Source organism: Archocentrus centrarchus, chromosome 3, assembly GCF_007364275.1.
Source record: "Archocentrus centrarchus isolate MPI-CPG fArcCen1 chromosome 3, fArcCen1, whole genome shotgun sequence".
NCBI lineage: Eukaryota > Metazoa > Chordata > Actinopteri > Cichliformes > Cichlidae > Archocentrus > Archocentrus centrarchus.
The window spans coordinates 410,443-426,103 of NC_044348.1; the positions used below are offsets into that span (position 1 = coordinate 410,443).

At 40.2% G+C, this 15,661-nt stretch overlaps 3 protein-coding genes across 3 annotated transcripts; 1 reads left to right on the forward strand and 2 right to left on the reverse strand.

Moving 5' to 3' along the window:
- The first annotated feature begins 499 nt into the window (after window positions 1-499).
- On the forward strand, window positions 500-4,203 carry hypk (huntingtin interacting protein K). Its single transcript, XM_030720371.1, has 4 exons — window positions 500-706; window positions 3,005-3,060; window positions 3,232-3,283; window positions 3,998-4,203. Exons 1-4 carry the CDS (start codon window positions 545-547, stop codon window positions 4,091-4,093), a joined length of 366 nt encoding a protein of 121 aa, XP_030576231.1. The 5' UTR covers window positions 500-544; the 3' UTR covers window positions 4,094-4,203.
- On the reverse strand, window positions 4,133-11,378 carry mfap1 (microfibril associated protein 1). Its single transcript, XM_030720347.1, has 8 exons — window positions 11,168-11,378; window positions 9,913-10,129; window positions 9,679-9,817; window positions 9,396-9,583; window positions 7,970-8,239; window positions 7,699-7,858; window positions 6,487-6,576; window positions 4,133-4,823 (listed from the first exon to the last, which is right to left on the reverse strand). The coding sequence occupies exons 1-8, from the start codon at window positions 11,265-11,267 to the stop codon at window positions 4,644-4,646; spliced, it is 1,344 nt and encodes a 447-aa protein (XP_030576207.1). The 5' UTR covers window positions 11,268-11,378; the 3' UTR covers window positions 4,133-4,643.
- Window positions 11,379-12,164: 786 nt separating this feature from the next.
- Window positions 12,165-15,630, reverse strand: hddc3 (HD domain containing 3). Its single transcript, XM_030720358.1, has 4 exons — window positions 15,488-15,630; window positions 13,948-14,003; window positions 13,622-13,862; window positions 12,165-12,344 (listed from the first exon to the last, which is right to left on the reverse strand). The coding sequence occupies exons 1-4, from the start codon at window positions 15,597-15,599 to the stop codon at window positions 12,214-12,216; spliced, it is 540 nt and encodes a 179-aa protein (XP_030576218.1). The 5' UTR covers window positions 15,600-15,630; the 3' UTR covers window positions 12,165-12,213.
- Between the last annotated feature and the right edge of the window lie 31 nt (window positions 15,631-15,661).

The window sequence follows — 15,661 nt, forward strand, 5'->3', positions numbered from 1 at the left end:
CCTGTGGAACCCCTGAACTGTACAGTGAATTTATTTACCTCAATAACACTGAGATCTCAATGTAGGCTAATCCTTGTGCTGTTGTTTGGATATAAGTGTATATAGCCTATGTAACTGATCAAAAATATTGGTCTCAGCTGGTGGTGATGAGTGATTTTTTTATTTTTAAATAAATTCTAATGTCCTGAAAAGCATTGGTGACCAAACTCAATATTTTTCTTATCTAAATAATAGTCATATATACCACTATCCATTATGAGGTTTAGCAACACCACAGAATCACATTTGATTGTAAATGAAATAAACATCCATGAGATATGAAAGATATCTACAGATACATGTGAATGAGTTCTTCCTCACAAAAAGTCTCTAAAAAGTAAATAAATGCAGTATTTTTAAATTGAACACACACACACACACACACACACACACAGTTGGATTTTTTTTTTAATCAATTAAAAAAAAAATTCTTCCGGTACTACCTCGTATTCCGTCCGGTATTTGTAGGAACCTTCCTCTTTGTTCCGGCCTTACTCGAGCAAACATGGCGGCGGAGGGAGATGTCGATTTGGACTTGGAAGCCGAGGAAAACTGTACCGGGAAGCCGGCAGAAAAGCCTCGGAAACATGACAGCGGGGCCGCTGATTTGGAGAGGGTCACAGACTACGCGGAGGAGAAGGAAATCTCCAGCTCTGACTTAGAAACGGTGAGAGCTTTGGGCTAACATTAGCTTCGGAAACATGCGGCCATTGGTGCCGTCACTTCCCCTCACATCATCACTGACAGCGACCCATGTGAATAATTTAGTCTCTTTGATATCGAGCTTATGAAAATTTGACCTACACGAGTTTTCCTCATGCTACTGGGTACCTAGTGTTCGCTAAATTATGTAAAGTTAGTGATAAACGGTGCTAACTGCCTCGTAGCTAGGCAGCTAAACCCAGCGGCTGTTTTTTTGGGCTTTCTGAGATGTTAAAAAGACACGACAGACTGAGAGAGCAGAGAGAGCAAAAATCCTAGTTGGTACTGCCAGCGAACCTCCAACCTTTTGTTTTTAAATGGGCCTCTTTAATTCTGGGTGTGGGGTGAATTTTAAAACGTCTAATCGATAGATCGTCAGAAAACAGTAAATGCTACCTTTAGGGCTGCAACTAAAGATTATTTTGGTAGTCGAATAATCTGTCATTTTTGTTATCGATTAGTTGATTAGTCAACGATTATTTCAATCTTAACTCACCTGTTCAAGCCTGCCCACCTGTTAACATCACCTTGTTCTCTTCTCACAATTGAAATAATGACCCATAAAAATATGAGTTTAAAACTAATCAAATGTATTTTTAACATTAATGTGACCATCACAAAAAATATCAAATTAAAAATGCATATTAAAGTAAATGCAATTTTTATTTTTAAATGAAAATATAATGCGCAAATAAATAAAAATGGCCTCTGTCCAAAATGAACTTTTGGACAGAGGCCAAGGCTTCAAATTAAATCAAAAAGATTTTTCTGTCCAAAGCAGCTGAAACATTTACAGATGATTCAGTTCATACAGAGGTTTGCTATTCAGAACGAACACTGATATTAATATGAGGAAAAAAAATAGGAGCCAACGTAGCTGCTCCTATTGTCCTTCACTCGTTGGCTAACATAACTGAAATGGCGGTGTTTACCAAACATCATCCATGAGAGTTTGTTTCCGACAGGTAGACTAACACAAACATTACTGTAAAAACATTAACAGGTATCTACGACGCACTAACGTACCCATCCAGAGCTGATGTCACAGCTCCAGGGTGCCGGCGTTTTAAACGCTCAGCACTGCAGTGATGCTGCCGTGGAAGGAAAGCTCTGCTTTGCACAGACTGCATTCAGCTTTATTTCTGTTTTCTGTGAAATGCTCCCACACCTTTGACAGTCTGTCTCCATTTTCTTTTTCTCCACCCTCCTCTCTTTTCCACTAGCTACCTTATATCATTTTCCAAATCCCATAGTGATGTAGTCAGAGTCCAAAATCCACCCCATCCCAATCCCCTCCCAGAAATGCTTTCAGGTAATGTTTTGTAAAGTAATTAATTATATTTCTGAGTTACACTCAGTTAAGCATATCAGCTGTACAGACTGTAGGGCTGCAACTAAAGATTATTTAGGTGGCCAAATAATCTGTCAATTTTATCGATTAGTCAATGATTATTTCATTCTTACCTCACCTGTTCAAGTCTGACCACCTGTTAACGTCCTCAAGTTGTCTCTTCTCACAGTTAAAATAATGACCCATAAAAATGAGGTTGAAACTAATCAAATGTATTTTTAACATTAATGTGACATCACAATAAATATCAAATAAGCAATGCATATTAAAGTGAATACAATTTTTATTTTTAAATGATAATATAATGCAAATAACCACACACTTGGTGGGTGGGGGTTAAGGGTCAACGTATACGTTTTTCATTTTTGAAGAATGTCAGTCCACGCACTCATGGGCTAATCTAACGAATCACAACACCAGCAAAAAGCCCAACAGGAAAATGGCAACAAAACATTGTTTGCCATATGGATAGAATTCTAAGTTTTGGGTGTGAATTTTCCTTCAAAAACATGTTTATACAAAATCTGAAATGAGTATCCATTGAGCACCCTCCAGTTCCAGTTGGATGATAAACTTTCCATCCAGCCATATAAACTCAACACCTGTGGGCTTGACAGGTGGTTTTAGAGTGCTTCCTAATGAGTGGTCATATGACCAGGTTTCATTGATTGATTGGTTTGTGTCTGTCTGCTGGCATGCAGCAAGGGTGCCAGCAGCAAGGGTGCTACTGAGTCTTGAAAATATATCCGCTTTGCACACTTGTGAATATTTGATAATTGTGAGCGGTCCCTTTATAACATTTACTGTAACAATTAGTTTTTAATTTGCATGCATGTATGGAACTTAGATTGTCGTCAGATTTTCTCTGGGTTGTGAAAACCGTGCAAATACAATTAATGTTTTCCCTCCCAGGCCATGTCAGTGATTGGAGACAGAAGATCGCGAGAACAGAAAGCCAAGCAAGAGAGGTAAGAGCATGCTCTTCACCTGTAACTGAAGGGTTGGGTCCTTTATAAAAATCCATTTTCTCCGTATTTTGAGTTTTATTCATTCTAAAAGACCCAGGAAAGCAGTGTGGTGTTTTTTGTTGTTGTTTTTTAGCAGGAAATGCATGTTTACTTATTTATTCCTGTTTTCAGAGAAAAGGAGTTGGCTAAAGTCACCATCAAGAAAGAGGACGTAGAGCTAATTGTAAGTTTTGTGGGTTTTTTTATTTTTTACTCAGTGATTTTGTCTAATTTTTTAGCTATTATACAACCAAACAGCTGCATGTACAGTAAATGCCCAAATGTATGTGGACACTAACACTGTGATGAACATCTTGCTTAACAGACCTGGCTTTATGCACAGGGATGCCACTATAGGTATTATGACCTATTTTAAACTCCTGTGGAACAGTAACAGCTATGAAAATGATAAATGCGAGCATCCTAAAATGGAACTGAAAAGTCTCCTGTTAACTGGCCCGAACTCAGATTTGGGCAATCTGTGTAATGTGAAAGTACCCAAACTCCTAAAGGTCTTGTGGAAACTAATCAAACTAGGATCCTCTTTTCACTCTTCTTGCTCCAGGATCATTTTGTGCATTGTTGCTGTGATTTGATTCATTTTAAGTCATCTACATGATGTCAAGTTGTGACTGTGAGCACAAAAGCTCCACCCACCTGTTGTTCAAACCTTGTTTACAAGGGATAGCCAAACAGAAGAACTACACCAAGGATCAGTATCAGTTATTTTGAACTACAAAGCTACTTCAGTGGAGTCAAACAAAATGTTGAGCTAGAAATGAGCGTCATAGGTCATTTAAGTCCAGCTAATTAAGTCCAGCTAAAAGGTTTAAAGTTTTATAAAAGTTTGCTTTAGCTCTTGGATTACACTGTAATTTGATTCTCTGTTGTCGTGCAGATGTCTGAGATGGAGATTTCGAGGGCCATGGCAGAACGCAGTCTGAGGGAACACATGGGGAATGTGGTGGAAGCTCTGGTGGCTCTGACCAACTGAACATGATTTACACACTGGACTGCTTCACTTAGTTTGTGATCGAGGCTCAGTCAGGCTGGGGTGTTAAACGTCTGTAATTTTTTTTTTTTTTAATAAAAGTTGACATCTGGCTTGGTTCTCTTCCCATTTATGAAAGTGGAAAAAAAAAATACAGCTTTAATTGAAATGTACCAAATTACAACATCAGTATTTAAACACCAAGCAAAAAAAGGATAAGTCAATGGTAGATTATGTATACTAAACATTTTAGATAACTTACAAAATTACATCACAAGCCATCATTCAATTATGTAGAAGCATCTTTAGTAGATTGATGAAAACATTTTTACAGCTAAAATCCCACCAGTAACATCTTTAGTAGATTTCTAGGAGCCAGCAGGGATGCTGAACCTCCCAAATCTGTGAACTGATCAAAGTGTTACAGTCAGTCTATTTGCTGATTTCCTTCCACGTCATAGTCCAGAGAAACAGATTCATCAGACTGCAGCTCAGTCTCTGAAAGTCTTTAAAGCTGCACTGTGGGCCTGATGATATCCTTTTCACGTGCACCTTAAGTCTTCCTCTTCTTCACTGTGGGCCGGTCAAACACGTCCCTCACGCCTGCCGCCTTCTGTTTGAAGAACTTTGTATTCTGAGCGCTCTCTTGAGCCCAGGCCGAGTCGAACGATGTGGTGTCCTGGTCCACCAGGTGAGTGTACTTGGTGCGTCCAGACCGGCCAAAGTTTTTGACCTTGAGAATGGGGGGAAAAACCACAAAAGGTCAGAGCCCAACAAATGGAGCTGAATAGGATACAGCTGGTGATGTGCTTTGACTTGCCTTAGGTAAATTTTACTGGTAATACCAAGTTTAAAACTACCAAGACCTGGAGGTTAAAAACAAATGTACTCAGCACAACAGATATGTTCACATGGTCTCACTGAACTACTCTTAACACAACAGCCTGTCCTTTAAATACAAAGTTTTGTTGTTTGGTGGTCACAATGCGAAGAGGGCCGTTCTTCCAGACATCTGAAATTATTCACGTGAAAGACACATTCCCTTTATGATACCAGCCGTCACTGACCACACACATCTGCTTGGATGTCACAACACAGTTTGTGTGTCCATATGCATATTTACCACATACTGTCAGGGATAATTATGATTTTCAAATACTTTAATAGTCATTAAATTTAAAAGAGTAGAATGGTAAATGGACTAGTTCTTATATAGCGCTTTTCTACTCTGAGCACTCATGCACTTGTACAACACGATTACATTTACCCCATTCACACCAGCACTTCCATGATTAACTAAGCTAAGTGCTTTTATTATTTAACATTCACACTCCAAAGCAACTTGGGGTTAAGTATTTTGCCCAAGGATACACTGGCATGCAGCCTGGAGTAGCCAGGAATCGAACCGCTGACCTTCCAATCAATAGGTGGCCCGCTCTTCCTCCAGAGCTACAGCCACTCTACAGAAAACAGCTACAGAAAATTGGGCAGCTAAATTGGTAGCTGTGAAATGAAATATCTTTGTGCTATTTCAGTGAGACTCTTCAGCCAGTGCTCCAGCCATGTTAGACGATGCTCTATAGACAGGAGGAGCATGCAAAGTCTATTAGAGCCAGGAAACTCTTCTGAAACATTAATAAATATGAAGTCCAGTAAAAACTCCAAGTTCCTGTATCACGAGCCCACCAACACTGGACATTTGAGAATTGTTTGGATGCGATCTTCAAATCTCTCCTTTACCCCCAGGCATTTTCCCCTTCCCACTCCTGCATTATCTTGAAGGGTAGGCTGCCCACTAAGAGTGTGCTTTCATCTCAGTGCAGTGAGAAAGTCTCTTCTGCATTTATAGTCATGCTAGGTTCTCTCAGTCTCCACTGCTGTCAAGTATGTGTGTGAGAAGGAAGAAGTGGAACACCGCAGCAGAGCATGGATAGAAGACAATGTTACTCAAGTTGAAGAAAACTCATCAGTCTAATGGAAATGCAATTAAAGCTTCCAAACAATTATCGATTCATGTAAACCTGCGAACAAACATCTGCAAGTCCGCTAATTAAGCTGGTCCAGGCTAGCCGGAGCGCTGGCTGAAGAGTTAGAGACTGAAACACCCAGCAAACATACGAGGACATTTCATAGCAAACAGTTCAGCTGCCCAATTTTCTTGAGCGCACAACAACAGAAATACTAATATTAATTTTAAAAATGTGGCTAAATGTTCGTGTCCCCCTCCTTGAGGTTCTTTCTAACTAGATTTCCTTCTGAGAAACAAACATATTCCAAAACTTTAACCACCAACTTGTACATTACACCATTATATGAACACAATGCTATTACAACTGTAATAACCTGTTAAATGGTCCATCTACAACAAAGATGAAAAACAAGCAAAAGCAACCGACCTGCATAACTTTGGGTAAGATGGTTTTGTTGAAGTGATCCTCCAGAGTAGGCGCACTGAAATCTCTCTTGTACACGTCCTCCTCCTCGTCCTGTAAGAGAAACCACATCTTTACAGTTAGAGATGTTAGATAATTAACTGATGCTGTACAGCCTGGATGAATGTACGCAGGGCTGTGCCAGGAGGCCAAAGATGACAAAAATGTCTTTCTCAGTCCTTCTGAGTGGTCACAATAAAAAAGGTGGGACATGAAATTCTGATCCAGGAGTCTGCTGCCAGGGATACTGAGTACAGGTCTGGTGCTCGTTAAAGGAACTGTAATTTCTTACTTTCTTCATGTTCCAATGGGTGACACAATTTCAGATGCTGAAATAGATCCAAGGTGTTGCCTGTGTGATGGTGTGTCCCTTCTGCACTGTTTGCAGTGCATATGCACTGCTTTTTGTTATACTGTAAACAGCCCAATATCACCAATGTACTGAAGCCGAGTACCTCTGTATGCATGCACATAACTTTCTGTGCATTTTTATTGGTTAAAGTTTTACTGAAAATTATCATTTTATTATCTATGCCTAGTTCTTTGATTAAAGTAAACTACAGTCACCTAACTTAATTCATACAAATGCAAATTCTTTCATTTCCAAGTAAACTTATCTCTTTCATTGCCTTTGCTAGATTTACAGAAAATGGAAAATGTAGAAATAGCTTAAGTATATCCATCAAAATGCATGAAAGGTATTAAGAGCAAAGAGAAAATAATATGTAAATAGTTCTTATAGCCATCCATCCATTATATATATATCAATCATAGAAAATTAACTGATCAGGGTAAGTAAATAGAGCAATTAAAGCAAAAATACTTTATTACATTTGTTTACCTTTGAAGTGTTACATTTAATTGATTTGTAAATGAATCCCTACATTTATTTTTTATACTATTTTGTGGCATTTCATCATCTGTTTATTTACTGAATTGTTTATTGCTTTTCTGATTATGGTGGTTTTTGTCTTCCACAGCTAACAAAGTTTCTCAGTCAGAACAATAACAAAATAATTATTTTGATGGTATTGTAGAATAAAATATTTGGGTTTAGTAGTTGGCTCAGTTTTTTACTAAACACTGAGAAAACTAGCACCATGTAACAGGAGGAAACCCTTGTGGTAAGCCTGTGAAGTACAGGGCAAGCTCAGGAAAATGAGAGAAGGCTCTCACCATGAAGAAGGCTCCTCTGTGGTAGTACTTCTGGAGGAACTTGTATTTGCCTTTGCTGGCTTTGTTGGTGATGACCTTTCCACTGTTGCGAAGCTCAGCCCTGCGCTCCTCTTCCGTCAGGCTGTGGAATCGCTCAATTTCAGCCTTCTCCCTCTCAAAGCTGAGGACAAACAATCCTCATTACCTCTTCAGGAACAACAGCTGCATTCAAGCATTCAAGTTCCTCTCATCATGAATTAATTTTTAGTGACTCAAACTGGTGTTTACTCACGCTTCTCGAGCCTCTCTGTCCCTCTTGATGCGTTTCAGCTCTCTGACCTTCCAGGCTTCATATTCTTCCTCCTCATTCTCTCCATCAGTGTCCAGAGCATCCAAAGCAGCCAGCGTGCGCCGGTTCTCCTCATACTCCTTCTTAGCCTCTTCCTCCACAATCTTGAGGGTGTAGCGCCGTCGCTCCTCCACCTGCCTCTTAGCTTCAGCCTCCAGCTCTCTCTGCCTCAGCTCCTCTGCTTCACGCTCTGCCACTGTGACTCTGTCTTTTCTGTTGAGTGAACAGTGAATGTACTAATCAATGTTAACTTCCTGATAACCATTGTTTTATTGTTGTGATCTACTGTCATCTGATACAACCAGGAATCTCTGAGTCTGTTCTCAGTCCAGCTCACCAAACATTGCCATATATTTTTTTGTTTGGTTGATGTGGTGCATTTTTCCAACAATAGGAAAGAGGATGTCGTGATATTTTTGTGTTGTTTTGCTCACAAGCACTTCCTGCAAGTGTATATCCCGTTTTTTACCATTTTTTCCTCCTTGCATGAAATGCGCATCATACGTCAGGATAATATACAGGAAAGGTTATGACGTAGATTATTGATCAGAACTCTGGTTTTATTTGGCCTATCAACACGATTTAAAAACTGGTACGTAGTTTGACGTCTGCACTTTTAACTCATGTTGAAATGGAGAAGCAGCGACCTGCTGGGTTATGGTAACTAGGATGGTTTTATGTTGGTCCTACAGAGAGCCTATGCACAGCTTTGCAGACTGCCATCTGTATGTTGTAGCCATTTACAGCCATCGGAGGCAGTATTATTAACAACCGGTCTAAGGATTATTCTTGTTCTTGTTTGTGCTCCTCGTGCTGCTTTCAGGTCTTTGGTGATTCCATCTATGCACAGCATCCTCACTGTATGCCTGCATGCCAGGAATCGAACCACCAACTGTCTGATTAGTAGATGACCTGCTCTACCTCCTGAGCCACAGCCATATATGAAAAAGGAAAACTTTGGACAATATCCTGATTCCCTGGAAATGTTCCTACATTCTTGTGTGTAAATAGCTCAAGATTATACATCCAAAATATGCTGTTTGTTTCCACGTGACACGATTGTTCTGGATAAACGAGCCAAAGCACACATGAAACAAGACTTTAACTGAACAATAACTCACCCCTAACCCTTGCACTATCACGCATAGGAATGTGTATTTTTTCATAAGGGACCTTACTGATTTTTGTTCCTTTAGATATGCAAGAGATATTTTCTGGAAATCTTCACGTCTTGATCTGGCAAATTACGTCAGCATGTTGCACAGAAACCCTGACTGAGACTGTCGCCCCTCTGTGACACTGATAAAGACAGTTTACGGGTTCGAGAGCATTTGTTGCTACAAACTTTCTCTGTGGTTTCAGCTCATACTTGCGGATGAAGACAGGTTTGAGCCGTGGCTCTGCTTCGTCCTCGCTGTCGGTGTATTCCTCATATTCAGACTCAGACTCAGACTCCTCCCCTGACTTCCCCTCCTCCTCCACCTCCATCACCTCCATCTCTTCATTCTTCCTTTCTACGGCTCGCTGACGCATCATTGCTCGCCTCCTCTCGATTTCCTACACATGATCAGAAGAAAAAAAAAAATTTATTGCAAATAAAGTAAAGATGTAAAAAAAGAAAGAAGCAATTCAAGACATTTAATTATAGCAACCTCATCATCCACTTCTTCTTCTTCTTCCTCTTCCTCTTCACTGCTCTCCTCTCGCTGTGGGTGCCACGTGCCTTCATCAGAGTCTTCGCTGCTCTCAGCCACAACTTCAGGCTCTGCTATCTGTCTGTGTCTTGCAAGCCTGAGGACAGAGAAGCAGAAAGCACGTTGTCACATCAGCTTTTCAGTACGATCATTTCAGTGATCATTTCAAATCAAATCTTAAAAGCTGTGCACCTCTCTTCCACGTCCTCCGACACACGGTTCAGCAAACGTCTGAGACGCGGATCGGAGACCTCCTCCTCCTCAAGTTCCACCTCTGGCTCCATTTCCTTTCCCTTCTTCACAAACTGGAAGTCCTCTTCTTCCTCATCAGAAGACTCCATTGGCGCGTAGTCAGGACGTTTACCTGATACATACCTCTTCACCTTCACCTTCTCCATGGAGAGCTCACCTGGCACATGGAGAGACACAATCATCTTAATCACATCTTAACAACACTTTGTTTTGGAAGAATAACTCAACAGAACTACAAATTAATTCCAACTTTGAAGTTTCTAATTTGAAGTTTCATTTACAACTTAATCTTTGTTAAAACAAAGTCATAAATGTGATTTTCACTTATTTATTTAATAAGTAATCATCTCATTATATTATTGTTAGGTAACTAAAGCATTATCTTACAAACTGAAAACTAGAAAAGAGTTCAAGTTATTGATTTAAGGCCTTTCTTAAGATTAATTAAAAGATATCTGCAATTTAAATGACTGATTTGACAAACGAGTCATAAAAATTATATACACACACACACACGCAATTTATGGTTTTAAATTGTTATTTACGATGTTGTCAACATATTCTAGTATCACATCTCAGAAAATTACTTAAAAACTTTTCAAGATAAATCCAAATTTTCTTAAACACACTTGACAGCAAAGTGAATGCATTTTGATTTTGGGTCCTTGGCATTGCTTATGTCGCCAAAGGTTCAGACTTCAGGCGACTCTAAACACTCTGATTTGTCAACTCTTGGCTCTGTATGACTACAGAGAGAGGCTCTTTACAACTGGGTCATGTCAGGTACGCAGCTCTATCTGTGTACGCCTGCTCTTCTACCTTATATTTAGGGAGACAGCGAATGAGGATATTTTTTTTTTTGGCCTAAAGAGAAAGGAACTAAAACGGCTCGTTTCAGGAATAGAGTGAACTGAGAATTATCCTGAACCGTAAATCGTTCAAGTTACTACTGAAGCAGCCGTTTCCCATCAGGTGAGCTCCACAACTATACCTCTGCTGCCATGTTCCTTCAATTCTTTGTCACTGTTAAGCTACGAATGTCATTTTACAATTGAATTAAATCCATAAGAATTTCTTTTCAGCACTTTAATAAAAAAAAAAAAAAATCTCTTCGTTATTTTTACATAAAATTTACACTCAGCTTTGCGGCGCTAGCTGGCTAACTTTTAGCTAGCAGCCTGCTGGCTAAACTCACCTTTCTCGTTCCGGACCGGCACGGCTCCAGCCGTGGACTGGATCGGCGGGAGCTTCATGTTTAGGGCTTCGCGACTAGACATGACTGCCCGGTCGACCATATACAACCGTGCAGATACAAAAAAAAAATTGGTCTTTCACTTAGACAAAATGAGCTCCTCGTCGTCGCTCGAGTCAAACGGAAGTCGGATACAATCGGTGAACGGACAGGAAGTGGATTTTCTCCGACTGTTTTCCGCCCTGTGAGGAGGAATTTAATACAGAGGATAATGTTATTTAGCATTCCCAGTGGTGATACACACGATTTCAAAAGCTACTGAAATTGAAATTAATTTTTTTAAAAAGCGTAAAATTAACCTGTTAAAACAGCGAGGGGTAAAAGTGAATGTTAATATTCTAAAACGGTTTAGTGTAACACCGCCCCCTGCTGGCTGCTGAGCTACACTGCTTTATTGCTGTTGAAAAACAATTATTGTTGTGAGTCCTCCTATAAATTTAATTATTGTTTTCTTGGTTAAAAAGATTGTGAACCCCGCGTCCCCGTGTAATGAAGCAGAAATATATCGCTTGAATAGAGAATATTCAAATCAGCTACATTTAACTTATTGTTGCATATTAGCTTACTTATTTGCTTCTAAAGAAAGCGGTTGTTTTCACTGGATTCAAATATAGCCAATAAAATGTATAGTTAAAAATGCTTAGTGGCATATTGTATACTTTGTGTAATGCAGTCCTGCAAATGTGTATAATGGGTTCATTTTTTAACAGACAGTGTTTTTGTGCAGAAGTTACAGCAACCAAATGAAGTAGTAACATCTTTTACCCTTGAACTGATACTCAACACTGAACACAACACCAAACTCAAGAATTCAACTATCCTGCCAAAACATATACATATAAATACATTTAACATTTAAATACACAAAATTTAAGGGCACAGTATTATAAATGATTTTTTAAATTTTTTTATTTTGACTATTTACAAATGAAAAAGCATTTTTATTTGTAATTTAAATAGCCCACTCTCCACTGTGTGTGGCCCTGCTGTCAGAGCTGGACTCCTCTCTGTTTGAAGAGCTCCTCCAGTTTCTTCTCCAGAGCTAAATTGGCTCCTTTCAGGCCTTTCACCACCTCAGAGGCCCACACAAAATACTCCTGCACCCGCTCAGCCGTCCAACCTGCCAAGCATGTACAGAAACAGAATGAATTGTGACCTAAAAAAAAAAAAAAAATCTAAACTTGTCACAAAAAATAAGGAAATTTATGTTGATTATTTCTTATTCGTAACAATGCTTCTTGGCAATAATTCTTATGCTGTTGAAAAGCCTGTTTATTTCCCCTCAAGTGGGGCCATTTTTGTAAGGAAAATACATTTGTGGGTTGAGCAGCAGAGTTGAGTATGTGGGCTGTGTCCATGAAAAACTTGTCAAGTCCTCTCTGCCAATACCAAACAGCTTATTCTGCTATTGACTCTTGTCCATCCATCCATCCATCCATCCATTCTCTTCCGCTTATCCAGGGCCAGGTTGCAGGGGCAGGAGCCTAAGCAGAGAAGTCCAGGCTTCCCTCTCCCAGCCACCTCCTCCAGCTCATCCAGAGGGACCCCAAGGTGTTCCCAGGCCAGCTAATAGAGATAATCGTTCCAGCTTGTCCTGGGTGTACACCACGGGGCCTCCTCTCCTATTGACTCTTGTTTGTGTCATTTATTGGATTGAATGATTGAAGTCTGAAGAAACAAACACATTGGCAATTCAACAATTTATTCACAAACAGGGGTCTCAGCAGCATGTGGAAGAACCATACACAGCCACAACAGCCTGGCGCCTCCTCCTCACGCTGGTCACCAGCTTGGTCACACACTGCTGTGTGATGGCATCTCATTCTTTAGCCAGCATTTTTTGCAAGTCGGCCAGTGTTGTTGTGTTGGTCACTCTTAAACAAACAGCACACCCAAGATGATCCCAAAAGTGCCCAATGGGGTTGAGGTCAGGACTGCAGGCAGGTCGTTCCATCCTCTTCGTTCCCAAAATCTGGAGGTAGTCTCTGATAAATCCCGCTCAGTGGGGGCGAGCGTTATCATCTTGGAGGATAGAGTTCAGTTCCAGAATGTGGAGATATTTGATTGCCACTGGTTGCAGAATCTCATCTCGATACCACTCTGCATTGAGATTGCATCATTGATGACAAGCCTGTCAGCACCTGGGGTACCAGAAGCTCAAAACAAGAGTCAGTAGCAGAATAAGCTGTTTGGCACTGGCAGAGAAGATTTTCCTTACAAATGTGGCTCCATTTAAGGGGAAATAACATTTATTGCCAATAAGAATTGTTACAATAAAGAAATAAGAGACAGAGTAACAATTTCCTTACTTTTTGTGCCATTTTTTTTTTTTTTTTTTTTAAAAACACTGGATCACAAGGTTTTAGCAAACAGGGTTGTACACAGAGAAGTACTGACCAACAGGAGTGCAGCGGTTCAGGTCCCTCAGGTTGTACAGTTTATCAGCTAGTTTAACCAGTTTGGCCTGTTGGCTGCAGTGAGGTGCGTGTTCCACCTGTAGACGCTTCCTCTCCCTCTTTGGCAGACTTTTGTCATCTGTCACCTCCTGAACAATGCGAGCCACGGTCACCCCAAAATTAGCTTCCAGCTCTGCAGGGGTTGTGTCTGTGTCTTCCACTGTGTCATGAAGCAGAGCAGCCTGCAGGGCAGGGAAGCACACAGGCTCACCAAAACAAGAATGGATGCACGTGACTGTGGCTAACGGACAACAACTAATAACTCACCTGCAAAACTTCGATGTCTGTGACTCCCCCTTCGTGGCTGAGGATTCTCGCTACTCCTTAAAAGCACACACAGAGAGCTGTGAGCAGCAGAGAGGACAGTCAACAAGACGCGCCACTGTTTCCAGCTGCTAAGAGAAGTCACTTTAGAGAACAAGAAGACTCTCTGTCATATGCACTCAGACATGTTTCATCCTCCCTAAAAGAGCTCCTGCTACACTTTGTAGAAAACACAACTCATACCTCATCTTCAAAAAGGAAAGTACAGTTTATAAAGCAGAGGTGGACGTACTACCAACAACTTTCTTTACACACAAGCCAGGGGTGTGGTGGCCATCGGGAGACTCGGGAGGTTTCCCGAACGGCCGGTCATTTCCAGGCCGAACCGGCTGGTGATCAGAATTTTTTTTACCCATCTCTCCCCCTTTGCTGCTACATGCACATACAGTTGTTTTAATGCTGCTGAATAAATAGTGTTTTTATACTGCAAATAAAGTTCTCTTGTTTTAAAACTATGGTTTGTCCGTTGTAGAATCGGATAAAAGGCCTCTCCAAACCAAACTCCCGGGCTGAATTTAAACCCCAGCCCGCCCCTGACACAAGCGAGATTAATCACTGAAGCACATGACTGCCCATCAATGACACTGCTAGCTACAGCCAAGATAAGCAAAACCACTGAGCCATACTCTAAAAAGAGGTTTATTTAGATATATATTTCTAGCAATCACTAGGTCCTCACCTACATAATGAAGCAGAATGCACAAATAAATATAAGAAAAAAAAAACAAAATAAAAACGTTTTGGGGAAATAAAAAGGGTCAGAAAGGCAAAATAACATGAATAAAAATAAATTAATGAAAAATTAAATGAGATAGCAATAAATGAGCAGAGGTAAATAATTAAAGAACAGAGTAATTAGTAATTCATGTTTTTCAGTATTATTTTTGGTACGTGCCTTTATTCGTTTTAATTTTGACCCTGTCAGGCCCCCCACAGTTCCAGCGCTCTGGAGCCCTTACAGGAAAAACACGGCCACCTGTTATTATTAGCTCAGCGAAGAAAAACGGAGGAGTGGGAGAGATATTCGGTTCATTGCAATCTGCAACCCACCGCTAGATGCTGCCAAATCCTACAAGCAGGTGCCGAAACAAAAACCGTGTAAACCGAGCTCCACCTCGACCGAGATACTATTGCACGTTAAGCGACAGAATTTATTGTTGAAAAGTATAACGTATCACTGTTAGACAGCAAGCTACTATAAAATAAAGATGCTTATTTTAAATTAAATATAGTTTTAATTTCTGCTAAGCAATTGGTTGTTATTTAATGGCAAACATATATTATTACTGATATAGGTGGTGTAAGCGAGTCACCCCTGATAACTACTGGTCGAAATCTAATTGGGTTTTAATTTTACCTCCTCCAACATTCTCAGGTTAACCATCAGAAGCTATTTAAAAAAAAAAAAAACTTTAACAGTAAGAGACTTCCCAGATTTACGCACTCCCCTGAAGACGTCAAACTACAGTGAAAACATACCTACCTATGGGGTGATTTATATACGGCGTTCCCTCTGGATCTTTACGTCTCTGGTTACGGTGTTTCTCTGCGGCAAATTGAACCGTTTCTAACAATAACGCTGCGTCTGAGCTCATGGTACAAAGTCTCGTGGAGCTCAATGACAAAAAAGCGAGTTTAGGTCGGTGATTTGACAAGT